The sequence below is a fragment of the Balaenoptera ricei genome, chromosome 14, assembly GCF_028023285.1.
Source record: "Balaenoptera ricei isolate mBalRic1 chromosome 14, mBalRic1.hap2, whole genome shotgun sequence".
NCBI classification, from domain to species: domain Eukaryota; kingdom Metazoa; phylum Chordata; class Mammalia; order Artiodactyla; family Balaenopteridae; genus Balaenoptera; species Balaenoptera ricei.
The window spans coordinates 21,594,901-21,607,065 of record NC_082652.1 but is presented as its reverse complement, the minus strand read 5'-3'; the positions used below and the strand labels follow the sequence as shown (position 1 = coordinate 21,607,065).

Below are 12,165 nucleotides of genomic sequence, written 5' to 3'. Positions count from 1 at the left end.
TACTGTAACAAAGTACCACAAATTTAGTGGCTTAAAACATCAGGAACGTATTCTCTCACTAGAGGCCGGAAGTCCAAAATCAGTGTTACTAGGCTGAAATCAAGCCATACCCCCTCTAAAAGCTCTAGGGGAGAGTCGGTTCTTTGCTTCTTCCAGCATCTGGTGGCTGCTGGCGTTTCTTGGCTTGTGGCCACATCACTCCAGTTTCTGCCTCAGCGGTCACACTGTCTTCTCTTCTGTCAGTATTCGAATCTCCCTCTGCTTCCCTCTTATAAGAATATATGTGCTTATATGTAGGGTCTGCCTGGATAATCCAGGATAATCTCTTCATCTCAAGATCCTTAATCACATCTGCAAAGACTGCAGCCCCCCACCCTGTGCCTTTTTTGCCAAATAAGGTAACATTCACAGGCTCCAGGGACTAGGACATGCACAATCAATCTTTTGGTGGCCCATTTTTCAGCCTTTCAAACCACAAGGATCCAGTTTGGCTGGAGTAGGGATACCTGTGGCAATAGAGATGATAACAGCCACCAGTCACTAAATGACTCGCACATATGAGATGTACCAGGTGCTCTATCTGTGCTATTTCATTTACTCATTACAAGAACTCTGTGTAGGCATTAGGAAATGAGAGAGGAATCTAGGGTGACTGTGTTTTCCACCTTTGATGACTGGGAAATGGTGATTAACAGAAATTGAAAAGTCATGAGGAAAAATTGGTTACAAAGGAAAATCAATGAACTCAGTTTTGGCTTTAGTTTGAGGTCCCAGTAGGCTATGCCCAAAAATGGTCAACCGCAGATAGAAGCCTAGGAACCCTACGTAGAGTTCTGACAGCCTCTCCTGCAATTTCCTACCTTTGTTTTCCCGTTTGGGTTGAAAGCAAATTATAAGGAGCACTAAATTTGAAGTCAGAAGACCTGTGTTCAAGACTTCCACTTACTAAATGTGTGAACTGGACAAGTCATTTCACTTCTCTGAGCTTCAGTTTCTAAATCTGTAGAAGAGGAATAAAAACCCCCTCCCTGTCCACATAGTTATTGCAGGAATAAATGACATAACATTTGTGATGTTCTTAGCACAGTCTGTTGTAAGCCTTCAAATGTTTGTAAAAAGAAGAGCAAAAATTTTAATATGTCAAAGTTAAATATTTTAATTTGAAGGTGATATATCTTAAAGTTATCTGGATTCTAAGCAATAACTATTAGTTTTGAAAGTCCATTATTGGCTCCTTTCCCATTGTCCATACTTTTATCACATAAGTGTCTTAAGTGCCACCCATGACAGTTCACTCCCTTTCTAAACAGATGACCTAAACTCTACTTCATAGAAATAATTAAGGCCATCAGGTATAGATCATTCAACTTCCTGCCCCCCTATTTAAAGATGTACCTGTATCTATATCCACGTTTACCACCCTCCTGCAGACCTCAAGTAATAGCCCGTCTTTTATCCAAAGTGAATACACTTTCTACACGTGCTCCTGATGCAGTGTCCTCCATCCTGAGCTCCAGGTCACATAGTCAGTGCCCTGGTGGACATCGTCATTTGGATATCTCACCTCCAATTCAGAATCTTGAAAACAGAGTCAGTTATTTCTCCATCCATCCTCCCCACCTTGTTTCTACCACCCACCTCCTTAGCTTCCTCTGTTTCCCATCTTTGTCAATGGCATTACCAGAAACCTGGGTAATTCTTGTCATTTTTTACTCCTTTCTTTCTTTTGCCACCTCCGTACCCATTACAATGAATGGCAAAGATATGTTAGGGTTCAGGTTCAGGCCTTCATTCTCTCTCTCCTCGGCCCTCTGCCGCATTAGCCCTCTCCTGTCTAACCTCACTGCTACTCTTGTTCTTGCTTGAAGTAGCCTCATTGCTTCTTGTCACACTCCTCCCCAGCTCACCCCTCACAATGCTGCCATAGGGACTTTTCTAAAACAAATCTGCTCCTAGAACCCTTCAGCGGCACTCCACTACAGTACAAAGTCCAAACTTCGGAGAATGACATTGTCTGACCCAGCCCACCACCCTATGCCCTTCCTGTTAGTCCCACTGAACAATTTCCAATTCTCCAGGAGTATTCTGCTTTATATCCCCATCCCTGTGCTTTTGTCTTGAATGTTCTCTCTGCAAGATCAGTCCCTAATGCCATTTGCCTGGTGAATGTCTGCTCATCTTGCAGTACTTAGTTCAAGTTTCACATCCCCTTTGAAGCCTTGCCAGGCCTCCCCAGGAAGAGCTGATAAGATCTTTTTGGAACCTTTACTGTACCCTATACGTGACTCTATCATTTCATCTGTAGCCAGTTTGTTTCCTCACCATAATCTCTTTAAGGACTTGAAGTATGTCTTGATCAGCTTTGTGTCTTTAGTGCTCAGCACAATGTCTGACACAGAGAAGATGCTCAAAAACATTTGTTGAATAAATGAATTAATTATAGAACTTTAAAGCCATATGATGCCTTAGAAAATATAGAGGAAGGCAGAACTGATATAATAACTTTTAGAGATTAATGGAAATATGTGATTATGACCCTAAGGAGAATACATATTTACCTCCCAAATAGAGATAAACATGGTCCAGAACCCTGGGCATAAACTACAGAAAATCAAGAAAGTAAGTTAATGGGCAAACTCTTCATAAATCTCAGTAAAACATGAGACACTTCCCAACATATCAGAGAGTTCACAGCTCTACTGGAGTTGGAGGTAAGCATTCTCTTTAGGTATTTGGTTTCTTACTGCTCATTCATCACAATGTTATCACGAGGTCCATTTATGCTAATAACATTTATTTTATAATTGCTGTTGATCTACCTTTCATTGTACAAAAAAGATAAATGTTAAGGGAAAGGATTCAAAACTAACATCACTGCTATAACTTACTTATAGGGGCACAGACCCTCTCTGAACCATAAATTTCCTTGATCTAGGAACTTCTTTCTAAAGAAAAACGTTTTGCCATACCTGACCTGACAATTTTGAAGTAAGCAAAATTCACTGCACTCTCACCCCAGGCACAGAAAGTACTCACGATATTTCCTGGGTGTCTGGGGCTGCCCACCCCTTGGTCCCCCACACAGATCTACCTCCTAAAGCAAAGCACACTGCCCTGAACTGCTTTTTCTATATTTATACTTACCTGTCTTCTTCCCAAAGCCTGTGAGGCCCTGCTTTCAGCAGGCTGCCACTCAGAGACCATTTGATAAGTTCATTTACACTAACATCATATTGAGTAATAATTTCAGGGGAATTTACATTTTTAACAGGAGTGTGTTGGATATATAACACCTCACCCTAAGAGCCAATCTAATGAAGGGATATTTCTCACTGTCCCATATACCTTCCTTGTCTTTTTATGACTTAGTGTCTTTAAACATGCTGAATGAACCTTCCACCTAGAAGGACCTCTCCTACCCAGCCCCATCTCCAGTGCGGTGAACTCCTGCTCATTCTTCAAGGCCCAGCTCAACGTCCCTCTTCTGCTAAGGAGCCTTCTCTAAATTCCCCAGGCTGAGCTGGTCACTCCCTCTTGATTTTTATAAAACTTTGCATACTTGCTGTCTCAATTTCTTTAATTTTTTATGCATTCTTCAACGACTTCAAGGTGACTTGTGCCCTGAACAATCCAATGCCCCTAGTAACCTCCATGTGGCTAAATCAATTAGGCATATTTCAGTCCTTATCTTGATCTCTCAGCAACACCTGACACTACTGACCACCACCCTCACCTCTTTCATTTTCTCTACTCCTTCTTCTTAAAACTCTCTTCTCTTGGCTTTCTTTGTAGGACAGTCTGCTAGACTTCTTTTCTCTCTTTCTCAACCTTCTTTGTTGGCTCATCTTCCACCTGATCTCTAAATGTTGGAGTTCCTTACGGCTATGTCCTGACCCCTTTCCCTTCTCATGCTCTGATCTCTCAATAAGCAATCTCTTCCACACCCATGGCATTAATTAGCCTCCATATACTGATGACTCTTAAATTTACGTGTCCAACCCAGACTTTTGTCCTGAGCTCCAGATTTCCACATATAGCTGCCGATTCAATATGTCTACTTGGGTTTTCTCAGGTACTCCAAACACAGCAGGTTCAAAACTCTCATTGTTCTCTCCCTGAGACAACAGTCCCTCCATCCATGAAGTTAGCTAAACCAGAAACTAGGAGTCATTATTGACCTACCTACCTCTCCTTTACCACTGTATCCAGTTGATCATCCTTCTGACTCTACCTTCTAAATATTTCACTCTTGACTTCTCTCCATCTGCACTGATATCCAAGTTATCACCTGACTACTACAGTAGCATGACTCATCACCCGGCATCCACTTGATGCCTCCAATACCTTTCTATACAGCAGGCAGAGTGCTCTTTGAAGACAGATTCATTCATTAATTCATTCATTGAAAAAAATGTATTAAGCCCCTTCTAATGTAAGTTGTGACCAATACAGGCATGTCCCTGATCTCTTGGAACTCTATTAAGAGCATATGACTGGGGTACCTAACTTACTTGGAATGGGGGTAGGGAAAGTTTCTTTAAGGAAATAATTTTTCAGCTGAGATCTGAAGAATGAATAGGAATTAATTAGGCAAAAAGAGGGCTGGTGTAGGGGAAAGAGCTTTTTCAACAGAAGGAATATCATGTGCAAAGGTCCAGAATCAAGACAAAGCAAGGTATGAGAAAACTGAGAGGGCAGAGAGTGAGAGGAGATGAGGCTGGTACTGCTGGGCACAGCCAGGTCCTGAGGGGGGGTGGCTCTAATTGGGAGGTATTCGGGGGGTAGGCGCCCCCTCAAATGGCCCATCACAGTGGATGAGTGTGGGAGTGGGAGTGGGAGCAATTTTCTAAGGAATGAGTGCAGAGCTTTCATCAGGGTTTTATAGCCAATCTGTGACCCCTCTCCTTCCCTAGAAGTATAAAGAACCACTGATGGTGTATGAAAAGCCAAGGCAGGAACTTTGGACTTTGTCCTAAAAGTAGTGAGATGCCATTGGAAATCATTAAGCCAAAAAGTAACATGGCCAGATTGTAAAATCTACAGGGCAGGAATTTTTATCTCGTTTTTTCACTAATGTGCCCCAAGCACCTAGAACAATACCATGCACAGAGCTGGCCACTCATTAATAATTGTTGAATGAAGGAATGTCTGTTATGTTGTATTGCATTATATTGCAATCATGTGCTTAATGTCTCTCCCTTATAAGACGCAATCCTTGAAAACAACTGTGTCTTATTCATTTTTATATTACTAGAGACATGGTATTTGTGCCCAGCACAGTGCACATTCATTCATTCAGCCAATAATTTAAGAACACCTACCAGATGCCAGAAACTGGGAATACAAAAATGACTAAGATATTGTCACTAACCTCAATGAGTTTATACTCTGGATGAGAAGACTGGTAAGTAGGCCTGATAATACCATGTAGTAAATGTTACAAAAGGGGTAAGAACAGAGCACAGCCAGGGTGTCAGGGAGGCCAAGAGACAGAAGAAACTCCAGGGCAGTGATGAAGGAGAAGCAGAGCATGGGAGTGGGCACCAAAACCAAAGTCCAGAGGGGAGTGAGGAGGGCCCATTTGAGAACTGCAAGTGGCCAAGGAAGTCTGGAGCAAGATGAAACTGCAGAGATGGGCCAGGGCCATAAAGAGTCTGGACTTTATCCTGAGAACAATGGGAAGTCATTAATGGATGGATGGTGAATCAGTAGAGCGATGTGGTCAGATTTAATAAAAGACTAATTAGGCTCCAGCCTGGAGAATGGATTGGAGAAGCAGTAATAGCAGGAGTCTGAGACCCAGTAATTGGGAGAGATGATATTGGCCTGGGCTAAACCAGAGGCAGTGGCAATAGATAAAAATGGATGGATTCGAAAGATATTAAGGAGGTAGGATCAACTGGAATTAGTGATTAGTTAGATGTTAGATGTTAGGGTGAGGATGATGGAGTAGCCATGGACGACTCCCAGGTTTCTGTTTTTTTTTTTTTAACATCTTTATTGGAGTATAATTGCTTTACAATGGTGCGTTAGTTCCTGCTTTATAACAAAGTGAATCAGCTATACATATACATATATCCCCATATCTCCTCCCTCTTGCGTCTCCCTCCCACCCTCCGTATCCCACCCCTCTAGGTGGTCACAAAGTACCAAGCTGATCTCCCTGTGCTATGTGCCTGTTTCCCACTAGCTATCTATTTTACATTTGGTAGTGTATATATGTCCATGCCACTCTCTCACTTCGTCCCAGCTTACCCTTCCCCCTCCCCATGTCCTCAAGCCCATTCTCTATGTCTGTGTCTTTATTCCTGTCCTGCCCCTAGGTTCTTCAGAACCATTTTTTTTTTTAGATTCCATATATATGTGTTAGCATATGGTATTTATTTTTCTCTTTCTGACTTACTTCACTCTGTATGACACTCTCTAGGTCCATCCACCTCACTACAAATAACTCAATTTCATTTCTTTTTATGGCTGAGTAATATTCCATTGTATATATGTGCCACATCTTCTTTATCCATTCATCTGTCGATGGACACTTATGTTGCTTCCATGTCCTGGCTATTGTAAACAGAGCTGCAATGAATATTGTGGTACATGACTCTTTTTGAATTATGGTTTTCTCAGGGTATATGCCCAGTAGTAGGACTGCCGGGTCGTATGGTAGTTCTATTTTTTAGTTTTTTGAGGAATCTGCATACTGTTCTCCATAGTGGCTGTATCAATTTACATTCCCACCAACAGTGCAAGAGGGTTCCCTTTTCTCCACACCCTCTCCAGCATTTGTTGTTTGTAGATTTTCTGATGATGCCCATTCTAACTGGTGTGAGGTGATATCTCATTGTAGTTTTGATTTGCATTTCTCTAATGATTAGTGATGTTGAGCATCCTTTCATGTGTCTGTTGGCAATCTGTATATCTTCTTGGAGAAATGTCTGTGTAGGTCTTCTGCCCATTTTTGGATTGGGTTGTTTGTTTTTTTGATACTGAGCTGCATGAGCTGCTTGTATATTTTGGAGATTAATCCTTTGTCACTGCTTCGTTTGCAAATATTTTCTCCCATTCAGAGGGTTGTCTTTTCGTGTTGTTTATAGTTTCCTTTGCTCGGCAAAAGTTTTAAGTTTCATTAGGTCCCATTTGTTTATTTTTGTTTTTATTTCCATTTCTCTAGGAGGTGGGTCAAAAAGGATCTTGCTGTGATTTATGTTATAGAGTGTTCTGCCTATGTTTTCCTCTAAGAGTTTGATAGTGTCTGGCCTTACATTTAGGTCTTTAATCCATTTTGAGTTTATTTTTGTGTATGGCGTTAGGGAGTGTTCTAATTTCATTCTTTTACATGTAGCTGTCCAGTTTTCCCAGCACCACTTATTGAAGAGGCTGTCTTTTCTCCACTGTATATTCTTGCCTCCTTTATCAAAGATAAGGTGACCATATGTGCGTGGGGTTACCTCTGGGCTTTCTATCCTGTTCCATTGATCTATATTTCTGTTTTTGTGCCAGTACCATATTGTCTTGATTACTGTAGCTTTGTAGCATAGTCTGAAGTCAGGGAGTCTGATTCCTCCAGCTCTGTTTTTCTTTCTCAAGATTGTTTTGGCTATTTGGGGTCTTTTGTGTTTCCATACAAATTGTGAAATTTTTTGTTCTAGTTCTGTGAAAAATGCCATTGGTAGTTTGATAGGGATTGCATTGAATCTGTAGATTGCTTTGGGTAGTATAGTCATTTTCACAATGTTGATTCTTCCAAACCAAGAACATGGTATATCTCTCCATTTGTTTGTATCATCTTTAATTTCTTTCATCAGTGTCTTATAGTTTTCTGCATACAGGTCTTTTGTCTCCTTAGGTAGGTTTATTCCTAGGTATTTTATTCTTTTTGTTGCAATGGTAAATGGGAGTGTTTCCTTAATTTCTCTTTCAGATTTTTCATCATTAGTGTATAGAAACGCAAGAGATTTCTGTGCATTAATTTTGTATCCTGCTACTTTACCAAATTCATTGATTAGCTCTAGTAGTTTTCTGGTAGCATCTTTAGGATTCTCTATGTATGGTATCATGTCATCTGCAAACAGTGACAGTTTTACTTCTTTTCCAATTTGGATTCCTTTTATTTCTTTTTCTTCTCTGATTGCTGTGGCTAAAACTTCCAAAACTATGTTGAATAATAGTGGTGAGAGTGGACAACCTTGTCTTGTTCCTGATCTTAGAGGAAATGGTTTCAGTTTTTCACCATTGAGAACAATGTTGGCTGTGGGTTTGTCATATATGCCCTTTATTATGTTGAGGTAATTTCCCTCTATGCCTACTTTCTGGAGGGTTTTTATCATAAATGGGTGTTGAATTTTGTCAACAGCTTTTTCTGCATCTATTGAGATGATCATATGGTTTTTCTCCTTCAGTTTGTTAATATGGTGTATCACATTGATTGATTTGCATATATTGAAGAATCCTTGCATTCCTGGGATAAACTCCACTTGATCATGGTGTATGATCCTTTTAATGTGCTGTTGAATTGTTTGCTAGTGTTTTGCTGAGGATTTTTGCATCTATGTTCATCAGTGATATTGGCCTGTAGTTTTCTTTCTTTGTGACATCTTTGTCTGGTTTTGGTATCAGGGTGATGGTGGCCTCGTAGAATGAGTTTGGGAGTGTTCCTCCCTCTGCTATATTTTGGAAGAGTTTAAGAAGGATAGGTGTTTGCTCTTCTCTAAATGTTTGACAGAATTTGCCTGTGAAGCCATCTAGTCCTGGGCTTTTGTTTGTTGGAAGATTTTTAATCAATCACAGTCTCAATTTCAGTGCTTGTGATTGGTCTGTTTATATTTTCTGTTTCTTCCTGGTTCAGTCTTGGAAGGTTGTGCTTTTCTAAGAATTTGTCCATTTCTTCCAGGTTGTCCATTTTATTGGCATATAGTTGCTTGTAGTAATCTTTCATGATCCTTTGTATTTCTGCAGTTTTACCTTGCTCCTTCATCTGCTGTGTGTTTCTCTGTCTTCTCATTTTGCTTAACTTACTGTGTTTGGGGTCTCCTTTTCGCAGGCTACAGGTTTGTAGTTCCTGTTGTTTTTGGTGTCTGCCCCCAGTGGCTAAGGTTGGTTCAGTGGGTTGTGTAGGCTTCCTGGTGGAGGGGACTAGTGCCTGTGTTCTGGTGGATGAGGCTGGATCTTGTCTTTCTGGTGGGCAGGACTGCGTCCAATGGTGGGTTTTGGGGTGTCTGTGACCTTATTATGATTTTAGGCAGCCTCTCTGCTAATGGGTGGGGTTGTATTCCTGTTTTGCTAGTTGTTTGGCATAGAGTATCCAGCACTGTAGCTTGCTGGTTGTTGAGTGGAGCTGGGCCTTAGCATTGAGATGGAGATCTCTGGGAGAGCTTTCGCTGTTTGATATTACATGGAGCTGGGAGGTCTCTCGTGGACCAATGTCCTGAACTCGGCTCTCCCACCTCAGAGGCACAGGCCTGACACCCGGCCAGAGTACCAAGACCCTGTCAGCCACATGGCCAGGTACGTGGAGAGTTTCTTGCCTTTTGGGAAGTCTGAGTTCTTCTGCCAGTGTTCAGTAGGTGTTCTGTAGGAGTTGTTCCACATGTAGATGTATTTCTGATGTATTTGTGGGGAGGAAGGTGATCTCCACGTCTTACTCCTCCGCCATCTTGAGGGTCTCCCTCAACTCCCAGGTTTTTAACTTGGACACCTCCAGGGGAATGCTTGCCTGGGTGGCTTTGGCATCAAAGGTGCAAACTCAGCCAGTTGGAACACACCTGAAAAATGTTTCTCAAATGTTGCTTTCTATGGATAAATTTGCTGATTTATATAGTTCAGAATATGGACTATTATTGATCTATGTTAGGAAGTATCCCCTGACTGATCACACACTTGCTTTTGAACCCACTAGTTTTCTATAAACCAGTGAGACTTCCCAGACCTCACTGGTTGCCTTGAGATTGTATACATTATTAAAGATGATGAACTCACTGTAATAAAATTACAGCTCTGAAACTTGTAATAAAACTCTGGTTTACTTTTGAGCAAAGAAGAAAAAGAGAAAAAAACTATTAAACCATCAGACCAACTTGTACACCCATCTTGTTTTCTTCCCAGTGTATCCAGACTTGATAGAAGTGAGGATAATTTCATTTGAATAGAAAGCATGCCCAAGCAACATTTTTTAAAAAGCTGAATTTTACCAAGTACTTTTTCTTACAGCTACACTGTAACAAATTCATCTCCTAGATGAAGAAGTTGGTTTTTGTGCTTTGGGTTTTTATGTTGCTATTTCCTTTCCTTTAGAGCAGACCATTTCAAACTTTGCATATCTAAGCAAACCAGTTACTTGAAGAGCAGCTCTACTTATATTCTCAGAGTTTTACTGCTCTGTATAGTCAATGTCTTGGTTTAAGCCAAAGGGAATTTGGTTTAATGTGGTTTCTGAGATCAGAAATTCAACTACTTTCTAAAACGAAAAGTTAGTGATTAAATTAGCCATTTGTAGACCCAACCTTTGGTTCTAAATGGTACTTAAATGCTTTAATGACATTTCCACTATTTTGTAGTAAAAACATGTCAATAATAATAACCTGTATCTATAACAAAAGAAAAAAAGAATAATGTTGGAACCTCTACTAGATATTCTAAGTCTTGCTTAAAAATATATATCTTATTCCATTTTCCTCCAAAGAAAGAACAGAGAACATGGAAAAACCTTTCCTCCCATCTAGTGGCTGGAAAATATAAAAATGCCCTCCATGTGTTTCTTGGAATTCCAGGCATTAGGGATCGTCTGACATCTGGTTGTTCACTCAGTTAAGCAAATATAAATTCTAAAATCTTTACCAAAGCTGAGCCCAATGGAGAAATATATGTGTATGATGACTCACTAATCAACTTGTCTTTAATCAATAACATATAAGTCTCATCAAGCAGAAAGAAGGGCCATGGTCCTTCCTAATTCATTAATCTGAACCTATGATTAAAAAAAAAAAAAGATAAGGCTGTATGTTTCTGCTAACTGAAAAGGGACTTCAGTTCTATTTGCCTCTAAACCAGCCAGTGCCCTAGATCTCTCCTGACCCTTAATTGCCCCTTGTTGGCCCCACACCTTGACAACTCTTCTCTCAAGAGCTGGATGTGCTGAATTCACTAAAGAGAGCCAAGAAACTGTCCCTGAAACTGGCCGCCTCCAGGGGCCTCAACTCCTGAAACTTTGAATTCCAGACTCTGATACTGGCAGCAGGGCCTCTGTGCAGGGCTAAACCAGCCCACAGGAAAGCAGGTTTAGATCGGTTATGCAGCAAGAGGGATTAATACTTGGTCTACCTGTCTTGTATATGCCTTGTGCAGACGTCAAAATCTCTGCTGAATTGTGCCTCTCTCTGGTGATTCTCACAGATTCAAAGAATGAATTTTGTGTACAGTCAGCAAAGTTCTGAGAGCTCCAGGAAGAAGAGGAAGGTCAGCGAACCAATGAAAGTCTTCAGCCCTGACAGAAAATGAAAGTTAGATGCCTTTGCTACTTTTATTCTAAAATAAGTTTATTTTGCAACAAATATGCATGAAAAGTGTCTTAGTAGGAAAGTAAGTTCCTATCACCAAAACCTTTTACTAAATTTGTTGCTCAATTTTTTGAGTCAGTTTACTAAGTGCTAAATTACTGGGTAGGACATGGGTTCACTTTGCCACAAGGAAACAAGGTCACCAGGGCTGCTTTGGGACAGCATTACTTCAAGGCTGAGTTAGAGATGAGACACCCTTTATATTTGTAAAAGAACCACAGCAGCTATTTTGAAAAGAAATAAGCTGTTGTTCTCAAAGGAAAGAGGGTTTTCTTTGCATAATTAAACTTCCCAGGTACTTAGACTACTGTGAAACGTTTTAACTTGTTGTAACCTGTGTGCTAGAATCCCTCTTTAGCTTTATTAAAATTCCCACAAAATTGCATAGCATGTGTGTGGTGGTGCTTATCCAGGTGTGATTTTTGTGTTAACTTCAATCACGAGGTTGATCAGCTAAGTGTTGGACCAAAACGTACTCTCCCTGTAGAGTTCCTCAAAGCTGGTCCTCCACCCTGTTCTGCTGGCCAGCCCGAGACAGGACTAGGCTGCAGTGCAGGAGCCTGGCTCCCTTCTGAAGGCCCATGTTAAATGCTTCTCCCAAAACTTCAGTGTA

At 40.8% G+C, this 12,165-nt stretch overlaps 1 protein-coding gene across 1 annotated transcript in view; it reads left to right on the top strand.

Annotated features, from left to right (window-relative positions):
* The window catches only part of HORMAD2 (HORMA domain containing 2), a 68,584-nt gene extending 57,091 nt beyond the window's left edge, over nt 1–11,493 (top strand). The window contains exon 11 of the mRNA XM_059894249.1: nt 11,389–11,493. Coding sequence (XP_059750232.1) covers nt 11,389–11,493 — 105 coding nt within the window. The remainder of the gene's footprint in view (nt 1–11,388) is intronic.
* The last annotated feature ends 672 nt before the right edge of the window (nt 11,494–12,165 follow it).